The sequence below is a fragment of the Carassius auratus genome, chromosome 9 (genome assembly GCF_003368295.1).
Source record: "Carassius auratus strain Wakin chromosome 9, ASM336829v1, whole genome shotgun sequence".
Classification (NCBI taxonomy): domain Eukaryota; kingdom Metazoa; phylum Chordata; class Actinopteri; order Cypriniformes; family Cyprinidae; genus Carassius; species Carassius auratus.
Window position 1 is genome coordinate 32,354,041 of NC_039251.1, and position 13,772 is coordinate 32,367,812.

At 42.5% G+C, this 13,772-nt stretch overlaps 1 protein-coding gene across 1 annotated transcript in view; it reads right to left on the reverse strand.

Annotated features, from left to right (window-relative positions):
- Positions 1-79: 79 nt before the first annotated feature.
- The window catches only part of LOC113109048 (immunoglobulin superfamily member 3-like), a 30,205-nt gene continuing 16,512 nt past the window's right edge, over positions 80-13,772 (reverse strand). Inside the window, 11 exon segments of the mRNA XM_026272569.1 lie at positions 80-850; positions 1,171-1,554; positions 1,875-2,258; positions 2,432-3,199; positions 3,202-3,228; positions 3,350-3,751; positions 4,312-4,695; positions 5,793-6,167; positions 6,315-6,695; positions 7,315-7,731; positions 8,068-8,436. Coding sequence (XP_026128354.1) covers positions 417-850; positions 1,171-1,554; positions 1,875-2,258; positions 2,432-3,199; positions 3,202-3,228; positions 3,350-3,751; positions 4,312-4,695; positions 5,793-6,167; positions 6,315-6,695; positions 7,315-7,731; positions 8,068-8,436 — 4,325 coding nt within the window. The 3' untranslated portion in view covers positions 80-416.

Below are 13,772 nucleotides of genomic sequence, written 5' to 3' on the forward strand. Positions count from 1 at the left end.
TTTATTATACGTATCTGTACTTTTACTCAAGTACTTTGTGTACTTCGTCCACCACTGATTCTCTAAAAACATGGTGCATTCTGGATAGTTACCTTCAGTGTGAACATAGATGGAGAGCTCTCCAGATTTATCTGAAGCCAATTTCACGTTTTAAATTAAACACAAATTCAAAGATCAATCAACAAGAACAAAACATACAGACACCTCTAAAGGAAGATCCTATGTTGATTGTCACAAGCAATATGACAGGGTTTTGAAAATCAATGGTTAGACTGCACTTAGAGGTTAAACATGGAATCCCCAGGTGTACAAGACCCTAGCCCTGACATTAGTCTTAAACCTAACCCTTAAATCTGACTGGGTGGTCTGATTAGACAGAATAATTTAGTGACTAAAGCCCAGTGGTAATTATCAAATCACTTACAGCAGGGATTCTTTAAAAACATGCTGCATTCTGGATAGTTACCTTCAGTGTGAACATAGATGGAGAGCTCTCCAGATTTATCTGAAGCCAATTTCTTCCAGGTATTAGCAGTTAGAAGCCACTCCTCAACCTGACAGTAGTATTGCCCAATATCAGTGGGGCTGATCTGTAGCACAGTCAGTTTATAGTGTTTGGCAAGTGGTCGTCCAAACAGAAGATTTTTATCAGGAATTGCACTGTGTAAGGTACCGTCATGCCTGGCAGAGAACATGGTGAGTGGTCCTTCTTCCTGCACCTTGAACCAGGTGACCTCAAAGCCAGACGTATCACTGGATTGTGAGTCAATGACACAGTCAATGGTGAATGAAGTCTGATCGTTTGTAATGTTGATCATCCGATTGTTCTTCTGAACATGCAGTTTACTTTCTGTTTAAATTAAACACAAATTCAAAGATCAATCAACAAGAACAAAACATACAGACACCTCTAAAGGAAGATCCTATGTTGATTGTCACAAGCAATATGACAGGGTTTTGAAAATCAATGGTTAGACTGCACTTAGAGGTTAAACATGGAATCCCCAGGTGTACAAGACCCTAGCCCTGACATTAGTGTTAAACCTAACCCTTAAATCTGACTGGGTGGTCTGATTAGACAGAATAATTTAGTGACTAAAGCCCAGTGGTAATTATCAAATCACTTACAGCAGGGATTCTTTAAAAACATGCTGCATTCTGGATAGTTACCTTCAGTGTGAACATAGATGGAGAGCTCTCCAGATTTATCTGAAGCCAATTTCTTCCAGGTATTAGCAGTTAGAAGCCACTCCTCAACCTGACAGTAGTATTGCCCAATATCAGTGGGGCTGATCTGTAGCACAGTCAGTTTATAGTGTTTGGCAAGTGGTCGTCCAAACAGAAGATTTTTATCAGGAATTGCACTGTGTAAGGTACCGTCATGCCTGGCAGAGAACATGGTGAGTGGTCCTTCTTCCTGCACCTTGAACCAGGTGACCTCAAAGCCAGACGTATCACTGGATTGTGAGTCAATGACACAGTCAATGGTGAATGAAGTCTGATCGTTTGTAATGTTGATCATCCGATTGTTCTTCTGAACACTCAGTTTACTTTCTGTTTAAATCAAACCCAAATTCAAAGATCAATCAATAATAAAAAAACATACAGACACCTCTAAAGAAAGATCCTATGTTGATAGTCACAATCAATATGACAGGGTTTTGAAAATCAATGGTTAGACTGCACTTAGAGATTAAACATGGAATCCCCAGGTGTACAAGACCCTAGCCCTGACATTAGTCTTAAACCTAACCCTTAAATCTGACTGGGTGGTCTGATTAGACAGAATAATTTAGTGACTAAAGGCCAGTGGTAATTATCAAATCACTCACTGCAGGGATTCTCTAAAATCATGCTGCATTCTGGATAGTTACCTTCAGTGTGAACGTAGATGGAGAGCTCTCCAGATTTATCTGAAGCCAATTTCTTCCAGGTGTTAGCAGTTAGAAGCCACTCCTCAACCTGACAGTAGTATTGCCCAATATCAGTGGGGCTGATCTGTAGCACAGTCAGTTTATAGTGTGTGGCAAGTGGTCGTCCAAACAAAAGGTTTTTATCAGGAATTGCACTGTGTAAGGTACCATCATGCCTGGCAGAGAACATGGTGAGTGGTCCTTCTTCCTGAACCTTGAACCAGGTGACCTCAAAGACAGATGTATCACTGGATTGTGAGTCAATGACACAGTCAATGGTGAATGAAGTCTGATGATTTGTAATGTTGAGCATTTGATTGTCCTTCTGAACACGCAGTTTTCTTTCTGTTTAAATTAAACACAAATTCAAAGATCAATCAACAAGAACAAAACATACAGACACCTCTGAAGGAATATCCTATGTTGATAGTCACAAGCAATAAGACAGGGTTTGGAAAATCAATGGTTAGTCTGCATTTAGAGATTAAACATGGACAAAATGTAAATGGTTGCATTACCGATACTGCGAACTGTGACTGTAGTAGTGCCTGACTGGGCAAGTGCCATTGGTTTCCACTGGCCATTGCAATCATGCTGGTACTGCTCAACTCTGCACTGGTAGCCTCCACTATCACCTATATCAGAGTTTAATACTGCCAGACAGAAAGTATCAGAATTAGGTCTGGAGAAGCGTAACCTGTCCTGATTCTCTGTATGGTACTGTAGACGACCATCATGAGAGTAGGACAGTAATGCTATCCCACTAGTTGACCCTGGTCTATTAAACACCCATCTGAGACTGTAGTGATGAGTAGGGTCATCTTTTTCTATATTCAGGGAGCATTCAAGATCAAACTGCTCTCCTTCTTTGATGTCAAGATTATTGTCTTTCTTGTCCATGGTAAAGCTGAAATTTTTTTGTTGATCCTCAGTGTCAACATGGACAGATATCTTCCCAGATATGTCTTGACCTATACTTCTCCACTTATTTGCAGCTGTCTGAATCCATTCAACAACCTGACAGTGGTAAAGGCCAGTATCAGTGGGGTTGACGTTTGGCACTGTCAGCTTAAAGCGCATGGCACTTGGGCGTCCAAACACCAGCTCTTTATCATCGATTGCACTGTGTAAGGTACCATCACGGCTGGCATTGAAGATGATGACAGGTCGTTCATTTATCAGACCCCTGGACCAAGTCACCTCAAACAAAGATTTATCACTGGACCGTGACTTAATGACACAGTCAATGGTGAACCCTGCTTGTAGATTGGTAATGGTCAGGCTTTTTCCTCCTTGTTAACCTGCAGTTTGTTCTCTAATTTTTTTTTTTTTTTTTTTTTTTTTTTTTTTTTTGTGGGGGGTGGAGAAATGCATTAATGTTCTTTTCAATTTTCTGACGATTTCAAAATTTCTTAATTGAAATTTAGAGTACTCACCTATAAGCTGAACAGTAACATTGGTAAAACCTGACTTGTCCCTTGCCTTGCGTGACCATTGACCTTTACAGTCCAGCTGGTACTGTTGAACTTCACAGTAGTAACGCCCCCTGTCTTCCTGGATGGATCTATGGATAGTCAAGTGAAAGACACCCACTTCTGGGGTGGAGAAGTGAAGTCGCCCCACAAGCTCTGAGTCAAAGCTTTTGTACTTCAGAAGGCCATCATGGCTATATGTCAGAAGTGCAGAACTGGTGGACTGGTATTGGTTAAACATCCAGGTAAGGGAGTAACGAAGAGTGGGATCAGACCCAATGCCCTCCACTGAGCATTTCAACTTTACCTGCTTTCCCTCTTCAACCTTCAACTGAGTATCAGCTTTATTCATTTTGAAATAACTGGCTGAAACCAAAAAAAAAAAAAAAAAACAATAAGTACAGTATCAGTAATTGGATCATGTTGTTTTTATTTTCAATTTTAAATGTATTAATTATAGAATGTATTATATATTTTTTATTTATTCAAAAATACGTGCATGCATGCAATGATTTAAATCTATACTTAGCACATTTAATTTTTTTTTTAAGTAATTTTTTGTCCCAACATACTTTCAAGTCAGTTCGTAACTAGTTTATGTTTTGTTGTATTAGGTGGCTAATTATTTTTATTTTATGTTTTTTTTTTTTTTTTTTTTTTTTTTTTTTTATCAAATGTTTCCATACAAATTACATTGAATGTATGCATACAAAATTACCACCTTGTAAAACTTTGTTTTCATTAAAAAGTTGTCTTTTATTGTTTTGTTCCTTTGAAAATGGCAGTTAAAACATTTTAACACTTTTGAAATCAACATTAGATTTGTTTTCACTTACAAGAACCATTAATAATCAGTTAAACTTATGTTTGTGTAAAACACAGTTCAGTGAAAAAGGAAAAAAATATATAAATAAATATGTTTTTACCTTTCTCTTTGACAACCAGCTCTGTGGAAACAGACATTTTCTTGAGGGAATACCAGTCACCAAGAGGATCCTGGAGCCACTCTTCCACCTCACAGTGATATTGTCCACTGTCAGATGTTCTGACCTGCTGGATAGTCAGCTGGAAGTTCTGTTTCTGTCTTATTTCCAAACGGATCCTCTGGTCCATCTCTAGGCCGGCTGCAGGGCCAAACTTGACAACAGCATCTAAGTCCATAGTTAAGAGCACCTGGGACCCAAACATCCATGTTACTGTGAAACGAGACGTAATTGTGGTTGTTTTCATGACTGAGCATTCAAGCTTAGCATCAGTGTCGACAGTGGTTTCCAGACGAGAAGTGGGTGAGAGCAGGCTCATCTTGCTGTCTGTATTAAACATTACAAAGTAAGGAAGAAAGAGAGATAGGGATATCAAACAGCTGAATCTACATTTATCTAAATGCTTTATTTACAAAAAAATTAATAAAGTCTCTTTTGTAGTAGGTATGTATGCTAGCACCGGTCTGTCTTATTACTGCTAATTTGTGTTTATGCCGCATGGCTTAGTTTTTCCTGTTCTCCTTTATGTTTCCTTACTGAAAGACCTGGTGTCCACAGTTATTAACAGTCAAAAATTTAGATGTACCTACTTGTTGTTTATCTCTATTTATTACACATTGTAATAATATAAAAATATTTTAAATACTTTACTATGTAAATACTTTTAAATTATTTACTACTGTAAATAATACAAATGGAAGTTTGGGAATTTTTTTATGACTAAAAATGTTAAATAATTAAATGGTTCAGACTGTCTGCTTAATATTTTCTAACACTTTACTTTGATGGGCCCACAATGTACTGACTATAAGAATCTTTGCTAGTATATGTCAACTTATTTTACTGACCCTAAACCTGATCTTACAGTCTACTCTGAGGGTTAGTAGACATGTAGTTGCAAATTAATGAGAATAAGGAAAAAGTATAGTAATTATAGGATTGTGGTATGGTCAAAATTATGATTACATGTGTAATTGTACAACTGTCCTTTAACTGTAACTACAACGTAACAACTTACTGTGGCTTATTTAACAGACATTTTATATGTATGTACATACAGTATTTGTTAAAGACATCTAATATAATGTGGGTTCAAACCCTCTTAGATTTGATATTATTTATTTTACAGCTCTGTTCACTCAGGAAATTTACTCAACCAGGTGCATCCTGGGATTCTTTTAAAGAGTATTATTTTAAGCAGGAAGTATGATGTACTCTTGTTAGCTGTTTCACTATGCAGTCCAAACATACTGTACATAAAACTGTAAAGAAATTAATATATAAAACAATTTATACTTTTCTTCAAAACTAATTGCATGCATTTCAGCATAGGAATATGCCTTAAGATATAAAAGATCCAAATGTTTGATGAGCAATGAACCTTGAAATAAATACATTATTTTTGAAAAAGTAGCTGTATTTACCAGGTTTGTGTACAATCACAGCTAACAGGTTGGAGTTCTTAAAGGCTTTCTGTACATCCTTTTGATAGGCATCAACTTGACACTGGTACTGTCCTTCTTGTTGTTTGCTGGCTCTCGGCACCATGAGAGTGAAACAAGTGTCTCCCGGCTGTGCTTGAATGTTCAGCTGATAGTTTCTCTGATCTGCTCTCCATTCCATTTCTCCAGTGTGACTTATGGATAAAATATTTATTTGAGCAGCTGAATTGTGGGGCTGAAACATCCAGCGTAGAGCCAAAGACACTTTAGGCCCTCTGACTCGACATAGCAGTTGTACTGAAGAATCTATAGATAGATTTGTTGTACGACTTGTCAAGCTCACCGCCATTAGAGATTCTGAAAAGAAACGTCTGCAGTGATTATTAAAATTCTAACGTCAGTAACAGTACAAATTTGAGCAACGTAATGACAAAGAATTTATGACAGAATTTCTTGACAGTTTTCTCTATTACTGAGAATAATGTTATTATATAGTAATCTTACCAACAGATTTAACTGTAATGGCTTTTTGCTGAGATTGGGTGATGGCTTTCATCTCTCCATTGCTCTGTACTGTCCATTCAGACACAATGCACTTATATTCTCCGTTGTCAGATATTGAAGAAGCACCAAGCTGTAGAGTAAAGCTTCCAGCTGGAGAATGAAATGTCTGGACGTTTCTGCTCTGATACCTTGCCCCAACATCTTTCATCACTCCCTCATGGGTCAGACTAACGACATCACTGAAGAAAGCCCCCAGGGCTTTCTTGTGTTGCCATGACACTGATAAAGGACCCTTGAATCCTGACACTGAGCAGGAGACATGTAGTGCATCTCCCTCAGTCACCGCATCATTCATCAGCATGACCACCGCCAGATTACTCTCTGACCAGACAGACAGACAAAAAAAAAAAAAAAACTTGCCAATGTCAGTGTTTTAATGCAAGCATCAGATTAACACTGAAGGAACCTGCATCACGGGCCACTTCTGAGACACAGGAAACAGCATGAGATTAAACATGTTCTCTTACACAACTTCCTGTGTATGACTGCACTCATACTCACTCAGACATTACAACAGGTTCTGACTAAGTAGTTACAAAGTAGTCACAATGACATCTGCAGAACATTATTATGCTAAAAATTTATCTGTCATTTGGTAGAAGCTAAAAATGCCATCATGCCAATGCCATCCTCAAAAACAATTTATTTACAAACATTTACAAACTGCTTCAGGTAACAGCAAATTTGACACAAAATACATTAACACAGGTTCAGTGATTTTTTTTCTCTCTCTCTGCTGTAAATTTTTGACTGAAAAGAGCATGAAACTATTACAATTCAAGAGCTATTTAGACAAATGGATAGATAAATGGGAATAAACATCAACATTTGATTGTAAGGATATAATTGTTACTTTCGTACATTAAACTTTGTCTTAGATTTCTAAGTGTAAGTAAAAATCAGAGAGCCTCTGGTTTACATGACAGAATATAAATCTCACCGATTCGTTTAATCTCTACATCACATGCTTTGGTGGTTTTGTGGGCAATCTGTGTCCAGGAACGGTCTGGGTCTTGGATCCACTCAATGGCTTTGCAGAAGAACTTCCCCTGGTCGGACTGCTGCACTTGAGGCATCTTCAGTCTGTAGGTTGTGTCCTCCACCTTATCCATGCTGATAAGACCAGCACGATAGCGATCCTCAAATCCAGCTCCTGGCTTTACAGTCAGATCTTTGTCCAGAGTAATGATTGGCCAGGGGTTTTCATCATCTTCACCATGAAGAAACCAGGTGACCGACAGATGAGAGTGTTGACAAGTCTGGCTGGAGACCTGGCACTCAAGCTGAAGAGGATCCCCTTCAGACAAGCTCTGTGAGGGAGAGCCCGAGTACGATGCCTCCAGGGTGTCTGCTATCACTGTGGAGAAAACAGAATGTTTACCAATATCATGGTCTTTTCCCCTTTTTTATCATTGAAATGTATTAACAAAGTGACTGTAAAAAAAAAAAGAAAAAAAAAGAAGTGATTAGCCAACATGCATTTTTCAAGCCAGTACCAGCATCTATAGAACTGATATCATCTGATACTACATCAGTGACTGAAGGATGATGCAGTAGTGTTTAATATGAATATAGCTTTCAGCCAAACGCCTTCTTTTGGGAAACATGGGAATGTGAATGGATTTTAAAGAATAGATTTCTCTCAGATCATCTCATTAATCACCCAAACCCTGAAAATAAATAGATATCTTACCATTAAGCTTTGACTCAGCACCATAATCTCCGAAATATTCACCACCTGTGTGTAGAGTTGCACAGAGCAGATCACCTGCATCATTCTCCTGCAAATCTTTGATCCACAAGATAACTGAAGATCCTGACAGCCTTTCAATATAAATCTCTTTTTTTCTTATTCTATCGGAGAACATTCCGTAGGCAAAGTTTGGGTCACTGGTACTGATCATATTTAACTCCATATTTTGTTTCTTGAGAATGAACTCAAAATCCTGTTTAGATGGCCCTGTAAACCCTGTAACATTACAGGATATGGAGATGGGGTATCCCTTCATTCTATACAGAGGACCTTTCTGGATCTGGACCTGAATCTGACCACTGCACAGATCTATGTGGAGAGAAGCATTAGACGGGTTAATATCAGATATATTTTACACAGAAACACAACCCCAGTTCCAGACAAGCTGGGACATTTTTAAAAAATTCAATAAATCAAGAATCTCTGATTTGTTCATTCTCTTTAACCTTTTTTTAATTTACAAAAGTAAAAAGAAAAGCAGTGCATACAAGATATAAGATCTTCAGCTAAGTAAATTATTAGTTAATAACCCTTAAAGGGGGGGTGAAATGCTATTTCATGCATACTGAGTTTTTTACACTGTTAAAGAGTTGGATTCCCATGCTAAACATGGACAAAGTTTCAAAAATTAAGTTGTACGTTTGAAGGAGTATTTCTGTTCCAAAAATACTCCTTCCGGTTTGTCACAAGTTTCGGAAAGTTTTTTTCGAGTATGGCTCTGTGTGACGTTAGATAGAGCCGAATTTCCTTACATGGGTCCTGAGGGCACGTCTGCCGGAAGAGCGCACGCTCCTGTATAGCAGAGCACTGAGTGAGAGCACAACAGGCATTCGCTGATCAGAGCGAGAGCATCGCGAAATGTCACAAAAGGAGTGTTTTTGGTTGCCAGGGCAAGACAACCCTGTACAGATTACCAAAGAAAAAACAGCATTAAGGGACCAGTGCATGGAGTTTATTTTTACAGAGCATCAATGGAGTTGTGCAAGTGTTTGTGTTTGTTCCCTGCATTTCTAAAATGCTTGTTTTACAAACAAAGCCCAGTTTGACGACGGATTTGCATATCGTTTATTTCTTAAGGATGATGCAATCCCAACGAAAAAGGGTCACGATTGTGTGTTGGAACCACAGGCGGTGAGTAAAACTGCTTAAAATATCTCTGCCTCCTTGTTAGTGCGTCCGCCTCCCATTGGAGACCCGGGTTCGAGCCCTGCTCGGAGCGAGTCGTTGCTGCTGCTGCTCTCGTTCAGTTTCAGCCTTCACAGCTGTCACAGCTTCCAAACGCTCTCAATGCAAAAGCTCGTGCGCTCGTGATTCTTTAGCTCCGCCCACACGTCACGCCTCTAGGCGCTCGTGTTTTTCCGGGAAAAATCGGTAAAAACTATCTTTCTCTTATGAATATAATAAAACTAAATACTTTTTGGAGTTATGAAGGATGCAGTACTACTCTATAGATATTCAAGATTAACAGGATATTGAGTGAAAATGAGCATTTCACCCCCCCTTTAAATGTCACAAAGCTTCAAAAGCTATATTTTCTGAGTCATATAACAAGATAACGAATTTCTACAAGATGGCGGCGCATCCACACGCAGCGGCTTCTCTCTGTCCCGACAGAACGGTGTTTTCGTGTTTTTTGTCTTGTGAGTCGCAGTGTTTTTGTACGTTGTCGTTGTCACGGTAGGAAATCCAGTGTTTCCTCCGTGTCATGTTTTGTTATTGTTTTTGTACTTACGTTGTCTCCATGTGTTCGTTTAGTTGATTGTCATCACCTGGGTGTTGATTGTCTCGCTCCAGCTGATCGTCATCATACCTCTGCTACTTATACTCACCTCGCTCTCTCTCTGTTGTCAGATCCTCTCTTATGTCCCACGTACTAACTGGATTACCGTCTTCCGTGTTTGTGTGCTGGTTGGATTCGTGTTGTCGTCCGCGTGTCAGTGTTCCGGTCTGTTCCTGGTTCTAACCATTGACCACCTTCACCTGCACCGCTGACTTCACCATCCCGCTCTTCGCACGCCACCGTAGACCTTCCTTGCCATTGCCAACACTCTGGACACTCCTTATCAATAAACAACATCTGATTGCCTGCAATTGCTTCCTCCTCTTTTTTCTGTCGTTACAGTAGGATCTGACCATCATGGAAGCAGCAGGCGATCGCTCCCCATCTCATCTCGAAGAATTTCTGCAACGAGCTGTGGGTCGTATGGATCGCCAAGACAAGGCGATAGATGAGATGGGTCGAGCCTTCCAAGCAATGGTGACGAAGGTGTCCGAGCTCGTTCTCCAGACGCAACAACAACAACAATCGTCACCCGCTGCGCCTCCCACGCCACCCACACCGCCGATCGTCTCCGGGGGGATTTCCCAGCCCGATCCACGCCTCCCCATCCCGGAGAGATATGCGGGTGAGCCAGAGTTCTGTCGATCTTTTCTGTCTCATTGTTCTCTGCACTTCGCCCTGCAGCCCCGCACGTTCTACACCGAGGAAATGAAGGTGGCATTCGTCTTATCTCTACTTACGGGAAGGGCTGCCCTCTGGGGGACGGCGGTGTGGGAGAACCAAGACAGCTGCTGTGCCTCGTTCCACGCACTTTCGGAAGAGATGAGACGGGTCTTCGACCGCTCCGCCGCCGGGAGGGAAGCGGCTTGGCTTCTCACGGACCTACGTCAGGGGGAAAGGTCCGTTTCTGACTATTCGATTGAGTTCCGCACCCTGGCGGCGGAGTGTAAGTGGAACGAGGAGGCGCAGTGGGATCACTTCCTGCATGGGTTGGCTGACCGCATCCAACAGGAGATCCGCGCCGTCGAGCTCCCCACTTCTCTCAACAGTCTGATTGACCTAACCATCAGAGTGGAGAATCGACTCGATCAAGCCACCAGACGGAGGGGGAGAGCAGTTCTCACGAACAGACCGGAGGCTCAGTATCAGCGCTCAGATGTTGCGGTCAGCCCACCGGGAGATCTTGAACCCATGCAGGTGGGGCGAGCTCGGCTCTCCCGGGAGGAGAGGATCAGGCGGAGATCCCTGGGACTATGTTTATACTGCGGCAGTCAAGAACATCACATCCAGCGTTGTCCGGTAAAAGACCAAGCCCGATAGTAAGACGGAGGCTACTATCGGGTGGGATCTCTGCCAGAAAGACCTCTTCTACATCGACACTCCTTCCGGTGAGTCTACGGTGGTCCACCCACGCACTCGAGCATCACGCCTTGTTGGATTCTGGGGCAGAGGGTAATTTCATGGACTTCCAGTTCGCTAGTAAGCTTAACATTCCTCTCACCTCCCTCAAACACCCCATTGCACCCTTTGCTCTCAATGGACACAGACTACCAGTCATCACTCAGACCACCTTACCTGTTTCCCTCACCACATCTGGCAATCATACAGAGGAGATATCATTCTACATTACGGACTCACCTTCATCCCCCATCGTTCTCGGTCACACCTGGCTTCAGAAACACAACCCCAGCATCAATTGGCGCCTTGGATCTGTGGTTAGCTGGAGCGAGGAATGTCATTTGTCTTGTCTTTTGTCTGCTGGTGTTAATGTTTCTGAGTCTGTGTTTCAGGGGGAAGCAGTGGATTTGGCTAGCGTGCCCGCGGAGTACCACGACCTGAAGGAGGTGTTCAGTAAGTCTCGTGCTGATTCTCTTCCTCCTCATCGTCCCTATGACTGTGCGATAGAGTTATTGCCAGGTACTTCTCCGCCTAAGGGCAAGTTATATTCTTTGTCTGTTCCAGAGACGGCGGCCATGGAGAAATATATATCCAGTTCTCTAGCAACGGGGTTTATCCGCCCTTCCTCTTCTCCAGCGGGGGCGGGGTTCTTTTTTGTGGGAAAGAAGGACGGATCCTTGCGACCTTGCATTGACTACCGAGGGCTGAACAACATAACGGTAAAGAATACCTATCCTTTGCCGCTTATGTCTTCAGCTTTTGAGAGGTTGCAGGGAGCGTCCGTTTTCACTAAATTGGACTTACGTAATGCTTATCATTTGGTCCGCATCAGGGAGGGGGATGAGTGGAAGACTGCCTTTAACACCCCTAGAGGCCATTTTGAGTACTGCGTTATGCCGTTCGGGCTAACCAACTCGCCGGCAGTCTTTCAAGCACTCGTTAATGACGTGTTGCGAGACATGGTCGATCTGTTCATATATGTTTACCTGGATGACATATTGATCTTTTCTTCGTCTCTCCAGGAACACGTGCAACACGTACGACGAGTGCTTCTGCGGTTGCTAGAGAATGGATTGTTTGTCAAGGCGGAGAAATGCGTTTTTCATGCACAGTCTGTTTCTTTTCTAGGACACATCATTTCGACTGAGGGTGTTCGCATGGATCCTGAGAAGGTTAAGGCTGTGGTAAATTGGCCATCCCCAGAGTCTCGCAAGGCCCTGCAGAGATTTCTGGGGTTCGCCAATTTTTACCGGCGTTTCATTCGCAATTTCAGCCAACTAGCCGCTCCTCTGACCGCCTTGACCTCCCCTAGTTTGACGTTCAGGTGGTCAGACGCAGCTGAGGCTGCGTTTGCCAAACTGAAAAGCTGCTTTGTTTCAGCTCCCATTCTCGTCACCCCTGATCGCTCACGTCAATTCATAGTGGAGGTCGACGCGTCAGAGGTGGGGGTAGGAGCAGTGTTATCCCAACGCGCATCCTCAGACGGAAAGGTGCATCCGTGCGCGTATTATTCTCACCGTTTATCTCCTGCAGAAGTTAATTATGACATTGGCAATCGAGAGTTGTTGGCAGTCAAACTTGCACTGGAGGAATGGCGTCACTGGCTTGAAGGGTCGGGTGTACCTTTCATTGTATGGACGGACCATAAGAATCTCGAATACATTAGAACCGCCAAAAGACTTAACTCCAGGCAGGCTCGGTGGGCATTGTTTTTCGGTCGTTTCGATTTTACACTTTCTTACCGGCCGGGTTCCAAAAACATCAAACCCGATGCTTTATCCCGTCTTTTTGAGCGTTCCGATCGTACTGCTACTCCCGAGCCCATTTTACCGGGGACCATCATTATCTCCGCGCTCAGATGGGAGGTCGAATCGAAGGTGTTGACCGCCTTAGAAGGGGTAACGCCCCCGGCTCGTTGCCCACCGAACCGATTGTTTGTGCCGGAGAGGTTACGGTCAGACGTTCTCCAGTGGGGTCATTGTTCCAGTGTTGCTTGTCACCCAGGGGTTAGTAGAACTAGATTTCTGGTCAAGCAACGATTTTGGTGGCCTGGTATGGCTCGTGACGTCCACGATTTCGTCTTGGCTTGTTCAGTTTGCGCTATTGGTAAGACTTCCAATCGACCTCCAGATGGGTTACTCTTACCGCTGTCTGTCCCTTCAAGACCCTGGTCCCACATTTCGCTAGATTTTATCACCGCCCTCCCGCCCTCTAAAGGCAATACGGTGATTTTAACCGTAGTGGACCGGTTCTCGAAGGCGACTCATTTTATTCCCTTGCCCAAATTACCTTCAGCCAAGGAAACAGCGGTAGCTGTCATTGACCACGTCTTCCGCATACATGGCCTTCCGACAGACGTGGTTTCTGACAGGGGTCCCCAATTTGTGTCCAAATTTTGGCGAGAGTTTTGTAAATTGTTAGGAGCGACTGTTAGTCTTTCTTCCGGGTTCCATCCCCAGAGCAATGG